General features: G+C 33.1%; 1 protein-coding gene across 3 annotated transcripts in view; it reads left to right on the top strand.

Moving 5' to 3' along the window:
* The window catches only part of LOC119633083 (rhophilin-2), a 112,268-nt gene that overhangs the window by 76,142 nt on the left and 13,392 nt on the right, over positions 1 to 22,734 (top strand). For all 3 annotated transcript variants that reach the window (XM_038026312.1, XM_038026304.1, XM_038026320.1), the window contains 2 exons: positions 17,829 to 17,945; positions 18,030 to 18,157. In XM_038026312.1, coding sequence (XP_037882240.1) covers positions 17,829 to 17,945; positions 18,030 to 18,157 — 245 coding nt within the window. The remainder of the gene's footprint in view (positions 1 to 17,828; positions 17,946 to 18,029; positions 18,158 to 22,734) is intronic.

The raw sequence follows: 22,734 nt of genomic DNA on the forward strand, positions 1-22,734 counted from the left end.
ATCTACCAAAAACATCCCTCAGCCTACAAGTCTAAACAAATGATAGGGGCCTTTCGACTGCAAAGGAAAAGCAATCAGTTGTTTGAACTCATCCAAAACTGCGATAAGGAATCTTATTTTAACGATAGAAGAGAACGTTATTTTAAGATACACTTTTAAAAAAACTTTATTTAAAATGCAATTGTTACGAAACTTAATAATCGAAATACGCGTCATCATTATCCACTGTCTTTTCCCATTTATCGTGTAGTAGGTGGATGCCATCGCGATAAACACTTCGTGGTTCCGACATGAAATAGCCATCGATTCGTTTTTGCACATATGCAACTTTACAGAGCTGCTGATCTGCTAAATGCAACAGCATCGATCTGGGAATCGGACAGGTCCGAAGGGAGACAGGTCTAGAGAATATGCGGAATGCGATAACACTTCCCAGCCCAAGTTGAAAATTATTTTCTTGGTTGTTTTTACGGATGACAGACACATCTAAGCGAATTTAATCGTTCTCACGAATTAAATGTTTTACTCGAATTCTCACAAACCATTTTCTAACGCTTACTGCTATTTCGCTTCGAGCTAACTTGAACACCTCCATAGCTCGAGATGCATTCTTTTCACATCGCAGAAGAATAGAGGACCTTAAATGACATAGATCTCCTTGAACTTGGAGATATTGAATATCCAAGTTATCTACACCTGTATGTCGGGTACGTTTCATGAAGCAACCCATTTCAGCCAAAAAAATTTATTTGTCCACCTAATGAACGTTGCTACCGTCTAATTACCAATCATTGGCCATCCCACGAACTTATTGAGTTATCTATTTTATACCGTTTACTTGCAGTGTATACACACATCAATAAATATAATATATGTATGGTGATATATGTGTACCGAGAGAGATAGAGAGAGAACTTTTAAATTTTGAACACCAAGCCACTCCTTCGAACCCTAGTAGACCTTTCACTACCAATGTAGAGCAAAGTGAGGCTTCAATCGACTTCGGCGTTTATCGCATTTGTTTTTTTCTGGAATGTTTTATATTTCCGCTACAAGTTCATATTTACCTCTTACTATAGCAATTGCCGGCCGTTAGTCAAATATTTGATTCCAAAATATTGTTAATTAAAAAATTTGACCCAACTGAGTACCCCAAAAAAGTATAGGTAAAAATTTTACATGCAACAATTTTAGGTGCAAAAATAAAACAATTTGTAAAAAATTGCTTCCATAAATACACACATCTCGGAATACTTTCTTGCGGGGTTACCTACCTGGTAGTTAGTTTATAGAGTGATTATGGACAAGTACAAAGGAAATTTCATCAATTTCTCTTTTCTATATTTTTTTTCATTTTTTTTTTTTTTTTTTTTTTTTGTAGATTTTAAATTAAATTATTATCATAACTGCAAAAAATTTTTTCAAGTACACGTTAACTTTGCTTTCTTTCCTTTCTTTGACTTAACGGACAACGATCTATGATCAGCTCATAATCATAAATTATACATAATTTTTACATAAAGATAGTAAATAAAATAAGCAATAGTTTTCGTACGCTCTTACGGTGAATGGCCTTAGGAAAAATTTTACAAAAACTAAAAAAAAAAATTAAAAATATATATTATACTTAAACAATTTTTATAGGAATAAGTATTAAACGAGCCGTTAAATAGGTTACAACAAGGGTTTGATTACTTATTGTTTAGATATTCGATCCATAAGGTTCGATTATCTCCACAATCTTTACAAGGCTATTTTAAATAATTAGGTTACATTTCAAAGCGTTATCTGGTTTAGAGAATAAGTTGCTGCCCACCATTATCGGGTGTTTTCTGATAAAATTTTTAGTTTTTTAGCTAATTGTGAATGGATTTATGGCTGACTGTGGCCATTTCGAAACACGATCTGAGAAATTATAAATTATTATTATATTATAATCATGAAATGTATAAAATTCGCTATACATAAACAGGTGCATGTATGTATCGAATTTGGCCTCCTTATCTGAGTTGGTGGCGGCTGTGAGTGAGTTATTGATATACAAATTCCGGTGGCGGGAAACACACGTTAGAGAAGTTATCGGAATTGTGAGGCGTCGGCTACTCGCAGACTTCTCTTCTAGCAATTTAGATGCAGTGGAAGCTCACGATTTAATTTAACAAATATACGTGTGTGTTATTGAGTGGGCTAGAGAGCGCGGTAGTATGAATTGGTGCATGGTGTATGCAGGGTTGATATTAGCTGAATACTTCGTCCACGAATTCGTATGGATACTCTGAAAGGAAAAGTGTGTCCGTAACTATTACAGCGTAACGCCAGTCAGTTTATCCATTCACTTTGATGCCAGATGTGCTTTGTCATTTCTAAACAGGAGTGGTAGCGCTGCAAGATACTTCAGTGGAGACGGCGTGTGAAGCCTGACTGCTGGGTGCGACCTTTCAGGGAGTACTCGTGGTTGCTACGGTTGTTCGCAATAGCGGAGGCATTTAATATTTAGAGGCGTATTATGAGCTTCGTCTTGGCCGGCCAACAGAGGTTTGGGCAATACCCAAAACTTTCATATCGGGTACCGCAGTCTACTGTGCTATAGACCGTCTCGCTTGCAGGATTTTCTTGCAAGCTGAGAAGTACCGGAAAGATCTCACAAATTACTCGATGCAACTACATGAGTAAACTTTGCATACAAAGTGTTTCTTTTCATAGAAATATTTGCCTTTTTGAATAATTTTTTATTCCTTTGGATATGAAGACATAAAACTGTTAACCACGTACATGGCTATTCTGTATAAAATCAATTCTAAACGTGGCCATTGAATAATAAACATTTCATTTCGAGCACTAATCCTTACTCTTATGTAAAGTGCAATAAAAATTTAGTTAAAACATTTTTTAACAAAGCAATTAAATGTTAATTATATATGAAAATCGTTTTCTCTCGCCGCTAAATACACGATATTTAAAAAAAAAAAAAATGTAAACAAAAAAATTTCATCACGTTTTCTCTACTTTTGATTTTATGAAGTTAATCGATTTGGCAAATGGGCCAGGTATTCAAATAAATATATAATAAATTTGAAAAAATTCAAAATTTACTTCAAACAGTCGACCGTATATTTGTTTTAAAATGTTTTTACTTTAAATGCGCACTTTTACCAAATAAGTGAAACTCTTTGATTGTATGATGATCAATCGTGCGTCGTGCTAAGCCGACCAAAGGTAAATTGAGTTTATCAACATTTGGCAAAGTAAAATATAATACATAAACATTTGAAGAGCATAACTAATGAAATCGTACTTAAAATGCCAGTCAATCTGTCTGGCTGTGCAACGTGGTACTTACGACTTCAATCCTCTATGCAGAATGTTAAACTTAGTTCTTACCGTTCTTGCTCTATACTTAGGTTACTTCAGTTTTAAAGCTACTAAATTTTCATCGATTTTTGCCTATTTTAGCACTGACAAATTTTTATCTACCCTAGCCTTGCGTTATTTATTTACACATTCATTATTATTATAAATAATTTTTCGTTATTCCACGTAAACTATTTCTACCTTCGAATGCGTATATATGCTACATATTGTGCATGGTATGTTAGGCTATATAGGTATATATATATATATTAGCGCAGTTGTGTATTGATTAGCAAATGTTTTCAAATTGTTTAAATGCAGGCATATATAACGATTATGCGAAAGAATATTTACACAATATGTTATGCTTAGAGTGCTGAAGCGCTCTCTTAGTCTAACGCATAGCCGAGTAGATGAGAGTTACAGCTAACAACTCCGGTGTTCGGTGGTTCAAATCCCAATGGAGTTCGACTATGCTCGGTCGTAGCTATAGTGAATACTCAGCCGGTAAAGATGCATAGCACTTACCGATTACCGCGTACAGATCTACAAAGCTTGGCTATTGCCAGCCTCTTTCTCGTTTCCAGCATCTTTGTGCCAATCACCCACCCTGTTACACATGAAAGGCATACCTACCGAGCGATAAAAAATGATTAAATATATAGTCTTATTAAAATATATATTATATAATTTCATTAATTTTCAAGATGAGTGAATTAAAAATGAACTAAAGATAACTGCTGTTGGCTGATCCGTAAACACATTGTGTAAGGATTGTCAATTATTGCTTACTGCAGGGACCCCATGAAAGATGTGAAATCCTCTGTGTACATCGTATACTAAATGGAGCAATCAGCTCTTTTGTTTTATTCTCTAGTTGCTTTAGGCTTAGGCGACAAAATCATTTAATTTGGCTCATAGGTCCCACCAGTTCGATTGTAGTTGGCAAAAGCAAAAACCGACACGCAAGTGGTGGATAGTAAAACGCTCGGCCCAAGTCGGCTGTAACTTATCTGTTGTTTCTTTATTCCCTCTATTATAATTATGTATGCATAGTCACAGTTTACTGTTGGCCACGCTTTTCTGTACATACCAATGGTCCACTACAGTTTAAATTAGTCAAGCGTTTGTTTATTTATTTATTTTTTGTTTTTTGTTTTTTTTTTTTTTTTTCGTATATAATAATTGCTTTATTTTATTCATTTAACTTGTTTAGCATGACTTTTTTTATTCAAAGTTTTCTCATAAATGTGTAGTCAACACTAGGTACAGGTTGGACCAGGAGATAAATACGAACAGAAAGTTACAATGACACTTTTACCTGTCATCCTCATATTCATCAACATCAACATCATCATCATCGTCATCGTCATCGTCATCAGCAGTGGCATCGTAAATTGTCACATTCGTTGGTTATTTTGTTTGCCTCTGAAGGCAAATGTGTTATACTTTGAATTTAAAATAACTTGGAAGTGGTTTTGCTTTTTTATTTTGTTTTTTTTTTTTTTTTATGTAATTTTTCGGAAGTCTTTGGCATAAGTCATGATGATAATCATGCAGATTAAGTGCTTTGGCGTAGACATACAATTGCTTAGTGTTTCACTTTTTTTTGTGATTGATAATTTACATTAAAAAAAAAAAAGCGAAACATATTCAAATAAAGAGTGAGTTTTATCGATTACTATGCCAGATTAGATAAACGTGACTCTAAAATAGATTTTAATAAGGTAATTTTCAAAAAGATGAAAATGCCGAGATACATCTCTCTTACGTATACCCGAAAACTCAAGCTCATGTTCTTCGAAACTTCGATAACTATACCTATTCATAAAAAATCATAGGACAATTTCGTAAGAGAATCCCGAAAAGTTGCGTAGTAACAGTTTGAACATAAAAATGGATGGACATGTATCTGAGCGACATGCAGATACACAAGACTAATATGCCTAGTAAAAGAACGATCCATCTTAAGCATTTTTGGGGGGTACATATGTCGACGATTATATGTGTAGGGCATAAAACGTGAACAACAATAGCGATATTACTTTCATTACAAAATGATGATACTAGTAATGAGTAGCCAGCCGGCTTCTTCCCAGTTACCTTTGAATAATCCATTTCGTCTCTTTGAAGGCCTTCAAATAATCTTAGTCGACTTAATGTGACTTTTGTTTGACCGGCTGTAAATATCTGAGATATGAGGTACATTACGAAATGGTCGACAGTATTGCCTTGCATCTTGTGAATAGTGGAAGTTGGACAGGTTTCAGTTGGTATCAATCTACGTCCAGTAGTTCATCTTTTTTTTGGAAATTGCTTGAAAACGAACCTTGTCTTTTATAAATTCCATCTTTTCCAAAGTTAACGTTTATATGTGTGGAATTTTTTATCACACTTTTCTTTCTTTTTTTCTTTTTTTTCTTTTTTGTTTTTTGCTATATGACCAATCATTTATGGGATTAGAAGAAATAGGGAAGCGTCTACAGCGTCTGTAGTGGACATATACCCAATCAGTAAATGCGAGGCGGAGGTCCATCGCACTCATTATTTGAGTACATGAGGAGCACTAAATTAGTAGTCGCGACCCTTATCTAATCAGCTAGTCATGGGACAAAGCCGCTGTGGGCCATTCAAAAGCCCATTCCATTAAACATAGAACTAACATGCTAAGTCTTTGGCATGCTATTCTACAAGTCCTTTAAAGTAATGCTTGCATTAAAGGAGTTTGTTAAGCAAAAGATAATCCACCTCTTTGTAGCGGCTGCCATTTTCATTAATGATGTGTGACTGGAGCATCGTTTGGTTATTTCCATTCCAATAGGAGTAGAAAGTTGAAGAAAATCTTATAAAATATATTTAAGAGGATTCTAAAAAAGTAACACTTCCCTACGAGCTGAATGCTACGCACGATATAGCAAATTCAGTGTATCCTCTTGACAGCAATCTAACTATGATACATTCCTACTGTATATACATAGCAATAGAAAAAGTCTTGCTTCTTACTTGTCGGTCTTCACTTTGTCCGAGTATTTCATTTAAGTTTTAAGCGTTTACTAAAAAAAAAAAAAAGAGAAGTTTCTTTTTGGCTTTTATTGAATTGTTTTCTTTTTTTTCTTTTTTTTTTTTCCTGATGTTTGGAGTATTTATCGTTACTCTTTAGTTGGAATTTTAATTTTCTGCTTCGTGCTGAGCACACGAAAAAATATTCAATTTCACTTTCATTGAAATTATTTGTGTATTTAATACACTGCACGCTGGCAAAGTAAGAGAAAAAAAGGGAAATTGTTTTTTATGTCTTAAGCTATTAAATGATTAAGATTTCGTATGTTTTATGATCATCTAAAATGCTATCTATATTCCGGCGATTTTTAACTATGTCTAACCAGGTTTCAATTTTATTGAGATATGACCTTTTACGGCATTTGCGATATTATTCATGATTTTTCTTATTATTATTATTATTATTATTACTATTACCATTATTATCGTCGCAAGTAATGGTCAACAGCCGTCTTTGCGATATTCTTTCGTTTCGTTTCGTTTTTTTTTTTTTTTTTTTTTTTTTTTTTTTTTTTTTGTAATTTGTTTGCTTTAAGCGATGATTTATTTTTAGCATTTATTTACGCTTGGGTGTTCAAGTCCTTACATGACATGCTGCTTGCGACCAGGTATAGAATATTTAATGTATAGAGTAAAAAAGTATTTATAGATAGATAGATACTTATATTATACACAACAGACAAAAGTCACTTTGGATTTTAATGGAAAAAAGGAAAAAAAAGCAGAAACAAATTACAATACATTACATACTTCCGATGACGACAAATTCTTTTTCGCCAAGCAAGGCCTTAGCAGAATTTTTGTAGCAACGATCAGCGCGTTTGATTAACTCTGGCTGAAAAAAGATTTAACAATTCTTTAAGCCAATCTCATGTTATTTATTTCCTTTGGTTAGCAAATAAAATTTAAATTTATTACTTTGTCCTATGATTTGTTGGTAAGTAACATGCACGCAAGTCATGTGTACTTTTCACTTGGCAGTGTCATTTCGAAAACGAATACCATGCTAAACCATGATATTAATTAACCCCTAAATAATCATTGCATTTAAATGTCTTACACATTAGGAGTAAAGCTTATTTCGGTGCGGTACGGCAAGAGAGAGATTGTAATTAGTATTGCAGGGTATAGAAAAAAACGTTGACTTCTTTTAATAATGAAAGCACTTTCCTCAAGCTACACGCGACCGTTCAACATATCACACTAAAAATCGTTGGAGCTTTGAGTGGGCGTAGTTCTGTGTCAAAAAAATGAAATTTGCGGAAAACTTTACTTTCCCCGATGATTAATTCAAAGGATAGCGCAGGTCAATCCTTACGAGTGATGAGCAGTGGATGCGCTGCAATATCCAAAGCATAAGTTGTCTTTATAGAGAGTATTTGAACTAACAACATAGACGAGTAGGTTGAATACGTTTGATGGTTGCATTTCGGGCAGTCAGCTGGGCATGGTGTATTAATGTATGTTCCAACCAAAGGAGACCGTCCAATAATTGATGCAGTTGAGCCAAAACTCATGATAAGGGAAATGAGGAAAACTCGCTCAGGAAATGTTTGCAATTCGAACGTGGAATGTCCTATGCTCTCCACTGTCGTCAGCAGACATTAGTTCTTTCGATTAACACTGCTTTCAATAGATTACTTATTGCTTGCTCGAACGGTACTTCGACTCTTATGACGCTGCCCAAATATGGGTTCTTTTAGGGATGGATAGACTTAAAAGGCGAGACTTTTTTCGAAATGCAATACGAAAATCGTTGTGCAAGATGGGGAATAGTCGCTGCGAACAATGGACGGAGTATTGAGTAAAATGCACTCTACCAATTTCTTGTAACAAAGCTACAAAGTTACAACCACACAACCCCCTAAACATATTTGGGCACACAATACTAGCTAATTCAAATATTATGAGTATTAAGAAGTTAGTTTGATATGAAATGGATGCGCAGCAAATGATTCGCTAAAACTTGCAATCGAATAAATCAAAATTAACAAAGCATTTCTTCCTTTCATTCAATCCTTTTCCGCATAAGTAACTGCCGGTATCGCTTAATTATTGTTTGTATTATTCTATGCTCAACGTTATCACTTGCCTCTGCACTATAGTGAATGACCTCTTAATGTCTCTCCTTCCTCTATATATATGCTTCGATTTGTTAGTTAAGTCTTTCACATTGCGTTTAAGTGATTTTTTTTTTTTTTCATTTAATTAAGAAAACTTTTATCATTAGATTGACTAACTGGATAAGAAGCGCCAACATTTTTATATATTATTTAGGGCTTTGTTTATATTACTCTTGTATAATTCTCGTTTTCTTTAAATTATTTCATAAGACAAACGCAATAATACATGATGATGGTCTTTTCGTTAATTTTAACACATTTCTTCACAAAATGTAAACCATATTTTCGAACGAGAAGAAATGGGATTTATGAAGCATAAAGAAATAGATGAAAGAGAAGATCAAAGTAATTGTAGTCGCTCGGACTATCATCCTGCAACGAGAAACAGATGGTAGGCAGGCATAAGATAAAATTGTGGTAACACAAAGGTGCTACGTTACTAATTAAAGAATAATACATTAATAATACATTTTTAGGTGATTTTAGGTCATTTATTATTAGTTACTAGGTAAATAGCTCTCATGTACAACAGAACTTATAACATAACTGTATATGTATAGTTCGTCTAAAGTGGTAGTGATTCAATCATTTTCGCATATTATTGTCATTGTATCCCCCAAAGAAATATATATGTTTAAGAATTTAATAAATTTTTTTTTAATCGCACTCAAGGAACAATAAAAGGATTTCCAAGTAGGCAAAAACGCATTGCCATATCAAGCTACATGGACAATAGAGCATAGTTCCATCAAAGAGCTTGAAATGCATAGTATTGCGCAAAAATATGAAAAAACTTCTGTTTGATATTGCAAACTATTAATGTTCTATAGAAAAAAAAAAAAAAAAAAAAATGGACGATTGAAATCGAGGTACTTTCTGGAGGTAGATCAGCAATCGAAAGGAGAATTGTAATTTTCTTCTCTTTTTTTCTACTCCCAAGACTCGGTTAGGCGTAGTAATTCGAAATGAATATGTATCGCTTTAAGAAAGGGTTCAGCGTATCTCACGATTTCTAACGCGCTAAGCACAGCAATATAATCAAGTACTTGCATTAAAGCTGAAGTACTAGCTATGGCAAAACTTATACGCTTCCATTCGAATTATATGCAAACCAGATAAAAAGAATTATACATTACCACTAACTGATGACCTATATACATAAATATATATATGTATATATATATATTTATATATACGAATGTATATATTTTTATATATCTGTCTTACATAATGTAGGTAAATACAATGTAAACAAAATATAAATAAATACTACAACAGTATTAAAAAAAAAAAAAAAAAAAAAAAAACACGAAGACAGAAAAGCCAGCAACAAGTCTAACTACTGACTACTGACAATAGAATATGTCGACTTAGAAGACATGCATATAAAATGAATACCCGCATATATGCACGTATAAATGCAATCATTTGTGTGTGTGTGTGTGTGTGTTAAATATTATATCGCCAAGAAAACAAAAAAAAAAAAAAACGAACTCTCGCATATGCACAATATCAAGCGAAAACCTATATTACATATTACCCAGCAGACATGTATCTACCGACATGACACAGAATAAACACAAACAATAACATAACCACCTCAGAGACAAGAATAAAACAATACACAAAAACCCCAAACGAGGTTATTGACATTGTGAAAAAACCATGTTTAGGTTATAATTTTTGTTATTTTGTTGTTGTTGTTTTCCTTATTCAAATCAAGTTAAAGTAAAAAAAAAGAAAAAAGTTACTAACAACTTTGGGCTTAGGTCCGGTGCTCGTTTAACTATAAAGCAAACACATAAGAATTATAAAGCCGGAACAACGCGAAAGTTTTAGGGCTTAGGGAAAACTGGGGGAAAGGCTTACGTTTGTTCATTATTAGAAGAAAGCAAGTATATATCATCTACCATAGCCATACGCGTACTTTGTTAAGATTTTTGTTACTATATTTTTCAAGTTAATTTACTTTAAGAATAAAGCAGAAGAACAAAAATATTTATATATATTTTAATCTAAAACTTAGGTATCTGACACTTTGATTGTGCGTTCGTTCAATTTACAATATTAACGACAACAACAAAAAGGTTCATTTGAGGATCAATTTACTTTATGTACATATGCGTATTTATATGCCATTGTATATACATATCATACTGTGGTATATACATATTCATATAACGGAAAAAGTTCATGGCGCTTTTTCAGCAAATTTTCCACAAACTTTTCTTCCGTTTTAAAGCATTTCTTTTGTTTTGCTTTCTTATCGGTGATGATGTACAAGTTCTGGGATTTCTGGACGAAAAACCGAATCAAATGAATTTCACAGGTCGTTTTTTTGAATTCGACTTGACGACGTTACGAGATCAGCGCCGAGCGCGGAAGTGGCTTGTTTTTCGTTTCTTTTCTATTATTATTTATTAAGAACCGCGCGTACGGTCTGATTTGATAGAATTAATGATTTGCGAAACGTATGCGATTTTAAAAACATTCACTTGGGCGAGCCACCACGAACTTTCCATTGACCAATATATATATTCTATACATATATATATATATATATATGTATATATATATTAGCACATAGGCAACTAAGCACTCCTTCTTTTTACGTGAAAACAACTAACAATTTACGTTGGCCATACATATCACGTACGGTGTAACTGGCCAGGAGTAGTTCAGACATGCATGTGCAGTAGATACGTGTTTGAAACCTTCGTCACGTCTCAAGTTTATGCCAAGTTCTTTAAACATAGCCTGCGTTTTGTTGTCGTTTATTGCTGTCGCTGGTGTTTATTGTTGTTTGTGTTTGTTGGTAGTTGTGGTGGTTGTGGTGGTGGTGGTGGTGGAGACACATAACATTCAGCTCAAAGTTCGATTTGTGAATGCATTTACCTTATCGAAATCATGTACTAATAAAATGTAGGAGTCGTGCAAAAACCATTGATTTTTTTATTTTTTTATTTGTTTTTCTTCAAGTCGGAAATACGAACTCTTGAAAAGGATGGCTTTCCTTTCTTTCCTGTCTTCTATGCCATTATCATTGGTATTGTTGTTAAAAAGGTTGCCTAAGTGCATCAAATCATTGAAATTGTGCTATGTATTGTTATACTGAAGCGTTAAACTATCGCATACTAGGAGTTTACAACTAATTTTGAAACACAATAAATCTCTTTCATGTAAAATCAATTAATAATTATTTTATTGTTATCGAAATTTCAAGTTATTGTTAGCGTCAAGATGTGAGAAACTTTCTCCCCTCGACGTCAAAGTATCGAACGTCGAAAGGTCCAGCATATATATAAGTTCATGAAGAGATCTCTTCTCTCTTATTCATCTTCGCCTATTCTCACAGGATGAGTGTATGTATTTGACTGTTTTTAAAAAGGAAATAATGTTTCGCTAACGTGAGGAATTGGATCAATATTTTTGCTTTTTTATTGACATCACCATTTTTCATAAAGCTAAACTGTTTTGCTATAAATCAAGTTTCAGTATTTTATAATAAATGCAATAAAACGAAAATATATGTGAATACAATAGTTAGACAAGGCCGGCAATTACGTACCCTAACCTATCCTACTTCGCTTAATGCAGTGAATCATTCATCCATTTTTATGATAATACACTAAAAACTATATATTATTTTTATGCGAAGACTTAGTTCTCATGAAAGACCTCGCATTAGAGTGTGCTCAAAACACCGGCTGTGGTAGTTAATTTTTGATGTCACAATTTTCGCCGTAAAATATTGAAAATTAAAACTTTTTTCCACAGAAAAATTCAGTTTTCCTAACCATAGTTGTATTGCAAAGAGGGAAAAAAATTGCCCCATCCGATCCAAACTTTTCCCATTAATTTAGAATGTCGAAACGCTATAACTCAGTGATTTTTGTTACTTCGAAATTCTGCAATGAAAATTGTGATTTTTTATATAACAACTGTTCAAGGAAGACTAGATGGACAGCCAGGAAGACAAGCTTAGACCAATTCAAAAATTCATTCCGCGTCGATACTAATTTTAGCTTCTTCCAGAGTTGCTTCTCCATACCGCACGAATTTAATATACCACATGTGACCCAAGCAATGTTAGATGTAATAAATAATTGAAACAAAATTTTATTGATTAAAAATTATTTGGAAAATAATTTAACATTTAACATAATTTAATATCTTTTACAAGATTTTATCCTATCTAAGATTATTTCTCATCTTAGTATGCTTTATAAATAGCCGATCACTCGGCCACGGTTTCTATTATTTTATTTGGCAACGGCTGGAAGCCATCCGTCTCATTATAATACTTGATCTCTGTAAGGCATCTAAGCCTATCAAAACTTTATTATAAATGTAAGGATAAGATATCACGGATCTTTCATTCGGTTCTTAGTTGCTTGGATAAATAAGATGTCGTTGTGTGAAAGTGATAACATCACCACCTACGACACCTTGTTCATGCTTTGCTCCATACCCCTGTTAGGATTTGTCATAGATCTTCGTTTTGTTTTTTAAAATGAATCACACGCGACAATGAAAGTAATTACTATACGCGAAAGACTTGCAATGTTTGAAATAATATTTTGAATCGTAATCTCAATTTCGAAGATTGCTCGGCAAACTACTCTTAACAAACATGTAATTAATTTAGTCAAACTTATCGCAATGAGTTGATGTTTGTGTCTTAAGCGAAAATCAATAAAACTTCGAAAGCAAAATGTTTCAAAACAGTTGTAATCGTTAGTTCGAAGCAATTAAAAATCGCAATTTCTGCAAAGACATTTTACAGCTTTCATTTACGGCAGTAATACACACGTAGCGTACACACGTTTCATTAGAAATCGGTATTATATGAGCTACGATTGAATTAAAATTTCAGCTGGTTTCCAGTTAGCGCGTGTTAGGTATTGTTTTTAAAAAACATATTTGTTGAAAAAATTAGTTAAACACCTCAGTACGGATGTATAAACATCTGCCCGAAATTCTTCTCTATAATAATTTGAGCAAACTTTCGTAAATAGCTTGAACAACACAACAACAAAAATCTAGCATTAGAGCTTAAGTTAAGAATATCCCAGTTCGATAAGATTTTAATAAAAGCAAAAGGACGGATAGGCCGATATAGTGCTAAATCTACTCAGTATCTTAGCCTTCCTTATACATGAATAATATATATATATAAATATATATCTTTCTTACGATCATATCATATCGACCGAGTTTACATTCAAGACTGGGTACACTTTATACGCCATCGAATGCCATCAGTTCACTGCTCGTTAAATGTTGCTGGTGAACGAGAACGATTAGCCCAAAAGGGAAAATTATGTTCGAACTAGCGCGTTAACCAAGAACCGTGAACCGTGAACCGTCTGAAGTGTGTAAAAACTTATTTATGCATGAGTTTAGGCCTAAATACTGGAATATTCAATGGCAATTCGTGACTTAGTCACATTAAAGATTTTGAAAATTTTATCCACACTCGTCTTTTTACGCGCCCAAGTAAAAATCCTTTTAATACTTTAGTTACATATATATATATATATATCATTAGCTGTGTCTTCTTTTTAATTACCGCTACTATAATAATAGTACTCTATTAGCTTTGTGTGTGCGTGTGTGTGTGTGTGTGTTTGTGTGTTTGTGTGTGTATTATCGTTGCGGTTTTTGTTTTCATTTTAATTACGGGAAACAATCTTGATTTGATGATATTCGTGTGTATATTGTGCATTGGGTTTGCGGTTTGAACTTTTAATTTGTAAATTAACCTTTAGTGTACGCATCCCATACCTTGTACGATTGTATTTTAGTTCTTTTTGAACAATTGAAAGATATGATAAGATAGTGAAAAAGAGTGAGCGTAGACAAAAGCAAAATGCGCTTGAACGTTTTTATACGCAAATATGTGCGCATCGATTTACAAACATATTGAAAAGTGATCTCATAATAGTCAGCGTTGTCTTGATTGAAACGAAGTTTACGTTCATTAAATCTCTATATAAGTTAATGCAAGTTTATGTTAGACTAATTTTTCAAATCAATTGCTAACATTCGAATCTCTATAAACATATATACAATATAAATATATGTACATAGCTTATAAATAGCGTAAGGTATAATAATTAGGATGAAATTCTGAGTAAAGTTTGAGTAAAGATTGACTAGCGGTAGTTTATCTAAGATTTGCATTAACATTTTCTTAGATTAATTCCATCAGCTAGGTCTACAAATGGCAGCAATTTGCTCATTGTTTCAGGATCAGAAGAAATAAAAAAAAAAATAAAAAAAACCAAACAAATGTTACTATGTTTACTTTGATTCATAGCAGATATCAGCTCAAAATATGGAAAATTAAGCCATTTGATCTTCTCGCGATTAATATATATGCATGCATATATATATATATATATATATATATATATATATATATATATATTTATATATATATTCATATATATATATATATATATATTCATTTTAAACGCTACATAAGAGAGAATACATATTCAATGTAACATTCCACCACTTGTCATGCAAGGGTGAAACTAACATAAAATTGAAGTGTCTTGTCTCCGTTCACCAGCAAATATCTCTTTCTAATCGCTTATCATTAACCATCACATAAGAATAATTTTCCTTATTAGGAGATTGCATGTCGCCAACCTATAATCTTAAATATTGACAAAGATTTTTAAATTTACTTTTAGAGTGACTGATATTTGTTGCATGGCTCCCTGCAATAGAGAAATGTAAAAAAAAAGTTTTCCCAAAGTCCTGCTTAAGATTGCATCCACTACTCATAAGGGGAAATTTTTCAAAACTAAGACAATGTATGCGTGTATCCAATCTGCTGGTAGTCAACCTGAATTCTTTGTAATAATTTTTAATTTTTTTTTTTTATTAATGCTGGTTATACAATAATGGTAATAATCTAAATTTCATTCTAAGCACAAGTAGAACGAATTGCTGATCGCGGTATCGTCTGCTTTCATAACTTTAACAGGTTTTCTAAGCAAGCTCAACCGTGCCAGCACCACTAGGTTTGCCGCTACCAGCTCATGATTTAAAAGAAAGAAAAGTGTTATCGCTATATCTCCGCCATCACCATTAGAGTTACATTTGTACGATATCAACGTGCGTTTGTAAGCAATTAATATTAGCGACCAAAAAGCCAATGAAAGATAAACTCGTTGAAAACTAAAACGTCATTTATAGGTTTCATAGCAAAGAAAGTGGAAAGTTGCCCAATAAAGCAGATGCTCATGCCGATGACAATGACGATGACGATGACGACGGCGATGACAGAGCCGATGGTTGCGCACCATGTAATCTCACTTTAAAGCATTGACTAGTATTTGAAAAAGAAAATGAAAACTTACCGAGAGAGGTAAAAAGAAATAAACGAAAAAAAAAAAAAAAAACAAAAACAAAAAAAAATAAAAGGAAAGAAAAATGTTGAAAAACCGCTTTTCAGGTTACAACGGAGATAATAGCCGAAGAGGTGTTTAATTAAAATCACTTTTTTAATCTAAGTGCTAAGGACATACGAGTAAAAGATTTTACTATAAAGATAAGAACATAGCATAAATGTGCTTTTAATACATATTAATAATTTTATTATGAAGCTAAGGCGAAATAGTAACAACAACAACAGTAGCAGCAGCAGCAGCAACAAGAACAACAACGCCTATACATATAAATAAATAAATTAGCATTTCTTGTGTTATTTAAAATATGTCAGATTTTGTTATTTAAAGAAATTAAAGATAAAAATACAAATAAAAATAAAAAAAAAGACTGAACCAACTTGACAACTATTGAAAGTAAAGGCTGCCTTATCCATAGGAGTAATCATCATATCTGGTATCTCTGGCCTATTCAGTTGGTGGTCTTTTCGCAAGCTAAGGACACGTGTTTTCTTTTCTTTTCTTTTGTTTTTTTTTTCTTCTTCTTCTTCTGGTTCTTCTTCTTCTCTTCGTCTTCTTCGTTTTCGTCTTCTCTTTTTTTTTTTTTTTTTTTTTTTAATTTAAATGCTTTAGGTTATAAAATGTTATTCTAGTAACTATTTATGGGTGATTTGGCTTTCCTTCGTTCGCTGGTCGGCTGGTTGGTTAGTCTATCGCTTGTTCGTTTACTTGTTTGCTTGTTTGTTCGTTGGTGCGTATTGTTTTAGTACCCATAAACTGTTGTGTTTACATGCTAAAATGACACAAGTTAACTACGTTTGGTCTGCTTAATGTTGTTGGTGCTTTTGCTTTGGTTATTGTTATTGTCGTACGCACTTCACAGTCTAGCCTCAAACCATATTTGCTTGATTAAGCATAAAAACTGGTCTTTATTCTTTAATAGAATTTCTTTACTTTACATTCATCGTCGCTATCGTCAGAGATAGTGTGTCATGTCAACGCAACTTGGACTGTATAGCCAGCCATAGTACACAATAAGCAAGCAGCACGGATCCTATATAGGATGCCTTCATAGCCACATACGGTGGATCCATCTACATTCGCTACTTTTCTAATTCCCTTTAAAATAACATCCCACGTGTTCTACGTAGTACACATTGTTAAAATGGCTAGAAATTAGTGCGAAAGGAATATTCATCATTAATTTTTAATTGCGTTTTTTTTTTTTTTTTTTAAGACTGGAGGGAGATCTTCCATTTTAAATAACTTATTTTTTTTCTTTTTTTTCCCCTTTTTTTTTCATAACATTCTTTCTTACTTCTTCTACTTTATATATGTATTATATGTAAGCAAAAAATATGAAAGCAAGAAAAATAATAAACAGTTAAAAATTAGTACAATGATTAACGGAATGCATTTGATTATTCGACGGGTGATTTACTTCACGCCTAAGATATAATTTCAGCAAATTATTACATGACCTGGGTTTCACAGTCTCATCGACACTTGACTGCGATTCCCGTAAAAGTGCAACAAGAGATCATATTAAGGCGTTCGCGTACTTCGCCGCGCATAAGCATTTATTTCGATCATTAGTGAGATTAACTTGACTTTGAAATTGCAAATCTCCGAATCAAACACTTGTGTGTGTACATTTCAGCTTACCATTTCATTGTCGCAATAGCGACAAAAGCGTCGATGATTGAATAAAGATAGCACGCACTGTATGCAGTATTCATCTTTTAAGAGCTCTTTTCATTTCCACATATCTCATATGACTCACATCTCTTAGGCGCTTGCTTTCTTATCGTGTCTTAACCATTATTCATTCATTATATCAGACTATGACGTGAATAATATTTTTTTCTTCTCTGTTGTTTCTATTTTTCAGGGCTCAGATCCCCGTGCGGCCACATGCAGAGGTAAACTGCAAACTCGACGCTGTAAATTAAATCAAGAAATAAATAAAGAATTACGATTACGAGCAGGTGCCGAAAACTTATATAAGGTAAGTCTCCAAAGGTGACTTTTAATTTTATTCAGACTATATGATATGTTCATTTTTATTTTTCATATTCGATACAATTCGCAGGCAACCACCAATCGTAAATTACGTGATACGGTAGCGTTGGAGTTAAGTTTTGTCAATTCAAATTTGCAATTACTCAAAGAACAATTGGCTGAATTAAATTCATCGGTAGAAATTTATCAAAACAACAGGTAAGTTATTATCTATACCTGCCTTTCTCACTCTGCAAAAAAGTAAGAAAAAAAAAAAAAAATAAAGAAAACTCTTTAGATTGCAAAAATCGTAGAAACGATTCAAAGTTTAAATTTATGCCCCCCAAGTTCGAAAATTGCCAGTCGCCAGTCGCCAGTCACCAGTCACCAGTTGCATAATCCAGATAAGGCGCCATGAATGTGTACCTGGTTTTCCCCCTTTCTTTAGAATGGGTTTTCTTTGAAAATCGACTAAATCCCACAAAAACTCAAATCATCATATATATGGTCATACAACACCCTTGTACCACGAGTGATGTGGTGTATAACTGTTAAAAACATTGTTTTCTTATATCCGTTCAAAGTAAATATAAATTTTTTGCTTTCAAGCATCCAATGAGCTAAGAATACTGAACCGGCATCGTATACTGGATATTTCACTTAGAAATTAATTCATTGTTCCTTAAATTATTTTAATGAATTTTTAGTTTATACCGGTTCTTTTTATTTATTTGACCATCATATCTGTATCACGATGCTGTTATGCTGGCTCCATTGCAAGATAATAGACAATCTTTAGTATTTGTCTTGAACACTAAAGATTGTCACTTTGCTTGAACATTTACTCAATAGGTTAAATATGCACCATAATGAAAACGGGAAACTATCTCTGGAACAGAACGCAAAAATCTCTCGTGTAAAAAAAAATACTTGTGTTTTGGTTGACCTCTTTCAGCCCTACAAGTTATAATTTTGCACCTAAAACGAAAAGTTGGAAGAGTTCTAAACACATCTGATCCAAATCGAGTAAATATCGGACCATTTTTTTCGAAAATTATATTAAACAAAAAATATAAAAAAGATATTTACTTACCAAGTTTGCTAGTATTTTGTTAGCATAGCAACTATTTGAGAAGTCGATCAGTTCAGCACCTGAAAACAATTTCCTTTTTAGATTCAATTTTGTGAAAATCACAAGCAAGACTTTAATCACATTATATATATGAAAAGTTTTGCAAGTCCTGCTTGAGTCTTCGCAAAACTCTTCCTTTTTTAATAAATTTTTTTTTATTTTTTGTTTCATTTAAAGAAAATCAAATAAAAATCTTTGCCATACAACTGCACACTTTTGCTGTATGCTATGCATATGTGTTAAAGAAATATGTAATGCTTTTACCACCACTTCTTAAGCACGAACTCACACGCAGTCATTATTTATTTGCCTCACGAAGTGTTTGTATTCTTATAAGCACGTTTGCATTCATCCATCCATTCGTCCAATTACTTTTTGTTGCTTCCTGTAAACCATTAAGCTTTTTTCTTCTTCTTCTTCTTTTTTTTCTTATTATTATTATTATTTTTTCACTCTCCTCAGTTTATTTATACCAAATTAGTCACATCGATTCTTTTCTTTTCTTATCCTAAAGCAAATAAAAAGAAGAAAAAAAAAAAATGCAACCACAAAAGACTTCTCTTTCGAGATGATTTTAGGAATCTTTTAATGTCATGCAATATTGCTACAAAAAGAAACTTAAATCTCTTTGTTGCAAGTTTATGTTTAAGCCGATTTAAAGAAAAGAAAGGAGAAAAAAAATTAAATTAATCGAAAACACGACATATATAGATATATAGAGTATTGTGTTGCACTTACGTAATTTAAACTATTTTTCAGATTTAATCACACTTTAGTCAGTAAACTTGTATTATATTTAAAAAAGGAAAACATACCCAAACGCTACCATCATCAATGATATCATATTTAAAGCGTGCAGAACAACATCGGTTTCACTTTGTTATACAAACGCTAATATATAATTCTATTAAAATTAATTTAAGGTTCCGCCTTAAGTATAAGGATTTAAAGTTTTTTTCATATTTATATTAAAAAAAGAAAAGGAAAAAAATCCTTGCACGCTACGACAGAAACTAAAAGGCAATCGATAGCTTGCGATATACGTTACTGAGTAACAAAATATAGGTTCAAAGCATTTCCCGAAAACGATTCGCTTGGTTCGCTTATATATTGATATTTAAGATTTTTTTCAAGACATTTGCGCTACCGCTCAACCGAATATATAAAGATTCGGGACTATCAAATCGATACTCGCGGGTTCAAATCTCAGTGCGGTTTTGATCGATCGTACTGGGAAGTCGTAGCTATATACGGTGAGTGGCCAATCAGTAAAGGCATAACATTTCTGCATTAGGGTACGGCGACCCCTTATCTCTTTCTCACTTTGCCCTATTCTTTTTGACCATCACTGTGTTACCCGTATAGGACGCATCTTTTGAAAGACATGTAATAATAAAAGAAAAAAAAAATGTAAAAGCCTCCTGGATGATGTATAATAGAGAAATTGCATTAGCCATCGGATTAAGCGAAATTTTCTACAACGTTACTTATGCTTATATGTTTTAACAATATTTGCACACTCGTCAAGAAGGGTGCGATTGAGGCAAAGGGCAGAGTTATCCATTGTGCCGAGGTGGGCCACACTTCAACACTCTCTACAGGCTTGAACATGCGTGGCGTTCTAAGTCTACATAGATCAACACGATGAGATCACTAGTCAAGCAATACCCCGACTAGCCGATTCTTTAACGACACTGCTCGTCTTTAGAAAAATTTAGTTGCAGGGACCTTTCCCATCGTTTCTGATATTGTCACTTTTAGAAAGAATGCGCACAAGCACTGCTTCCTTCTGACAACGATAAAAGGACATTATTGAACGTCTCAAGCAGCCCATACTATTGGCAATTATTACATGCATGACGATACTCAAGGCACTTTAATATCTGAAATGGATAGTACGTAGAAGATCGCGCCAATTGCATTCATGTTAATTAATTGCAATTAAACCAATGGGATGCCGAGGCGTTGCTTACTTTGTGACGATACAATACTTTATCACTTAGGGGGAAATTTTTTTTTATTATTTTTTTTTTAAATCTCATTAAGCACTTAGCGTATGCTCTACCACCGTTGAGATTTGAACCCGCGAACATTGACCCAATAGTCGTGATTTTTATCTACTCGGCTACTCATGCAAACTCTCGGCCGATTATGAAAGACAAGGTACAATTTCGCAAACGATAGTAATTTAAAATTAAATCAGCCGATTGCCCTCGGCTTTGTTCTTTGTTCTTCTTTTTATACGCTACAACACTGCTGGTATATTAGATTTGTCCAAATGTATGCAACGCACAAAAAGGCTTAAGAGAGGCCCACCTTTTACTATACTGATCGTTTTAGAATCGCTTTCTGAATGACTTTACTTTAGAAAACCTTTCCGAATCGATCTAAGCTTGTCTGTCCACTTACCTGTCTTGTTTTCTTTTGTTCAACCTACAGCCCGCCCTTTTTGATATACTTTGATATGTCGGTATGCGTTGGTCCAAGGACGACCGCTATTGAAAATGATGCAGATCACACCACTTTTTCAACCAGTTCCCATATAAAACTTTATTTTAAAAAGTCATTAAATTAATAACTTTAGTGTGGTGGACCATGGGTCATTATAGTGTTTTTACCTGTTTTCATATTCTAAGTCTAGAGAAACTAATATCTAATAAAGACAAAGAAAGGCTTGATTTTCAAGTTCTACAGCAAATTAGTGTAAAAAATGCATTACTTACTCCCTCCGCTTATACCAGTTTATATGCTTTCGAATTTTTCTCTTTACCATATTTTCTTTTGCAACCTTATCAACGCAATTCTAATGAATGAAATGAGATTCGGTTATGTATAGAAATGAAGCTTGGCGTAGCCTTAGCGCATTGTAAAGACAGCGTTTTCTAAATCTGCAAACATTTTAATGTCGGCCACGTTCTCAATTGCGTTTTAAGCGGAGATAAATTTCGTATGATCGTAACAAATAATGAGACCGAACCTTTTCCGCATTTAAAATAATTTCTATTTGTAATTTCTATTTTTTTTTTTTTTTTTTTGTATAGTATTATTGTTATTGTTGTTTAAAAACAAATCATTGTGTTTTTAGTATTATTTTTCAATCGGTGCGTTCGTTTATGGTCAAGTGATTTTTGCAATCAACCAAGCGGAACATGACTCTATATGCTATGTGTGCATGGATGCTTGTATAAATGTTTTCAAATGTAATTTGAAAAACAAAACTCATAAGCAGTACATTTTATGTTAATTTTCTATTACAATAAATTTTTTTCCACAATTTTGTTTTTTGCGAATTTTATAAAAAAATTTTACAAGATTTAAAATGAAAAAAAAGAATTCAATCTCTCGTCGTTGCTTAATAGCCGTATATCGTGTATATAGTAGTGTAAAGCATTAGTTATATACCGTCAGAATAAATTTCTATCCCTTACGTTCCTTACGTTGACGCATTATTGCTGTTCTTTCAAATAAAATTATTAATGGTTCGCTCTCTTCTTCAAGTTTGTTACTTAAGTCTTTCGTTCGTTATGTTGTAAAAGAACGACTTTAAGCACCCCAGCGTCGCTTTTTTTTTTTTTAAAGCAGCTTGTCTTTTTTGTTTTTTTCTCTTTTTTTTTGTTTATACGTGGTTTTTGTGGTTTAGGTGGTTGTTGGGGATTGTGGTTTT

The sequence above is a fragment of the Glossina fuscipes genome, unplaced genomic scaffold (assembly GCF_014805625.2).
Source record: "Glossina fuscipes isolate IAEA_lab_2018 unplaced genomic scaffold, Yale_Gfus_2 0, whole genome shotgun sequence".
Classification (NCBI taxonomy): Eukaryota; Metazoa; Arthropoda; class Insecta; order Diptera; family Glossinidae; genus Glossina; species Glossina fuscipes.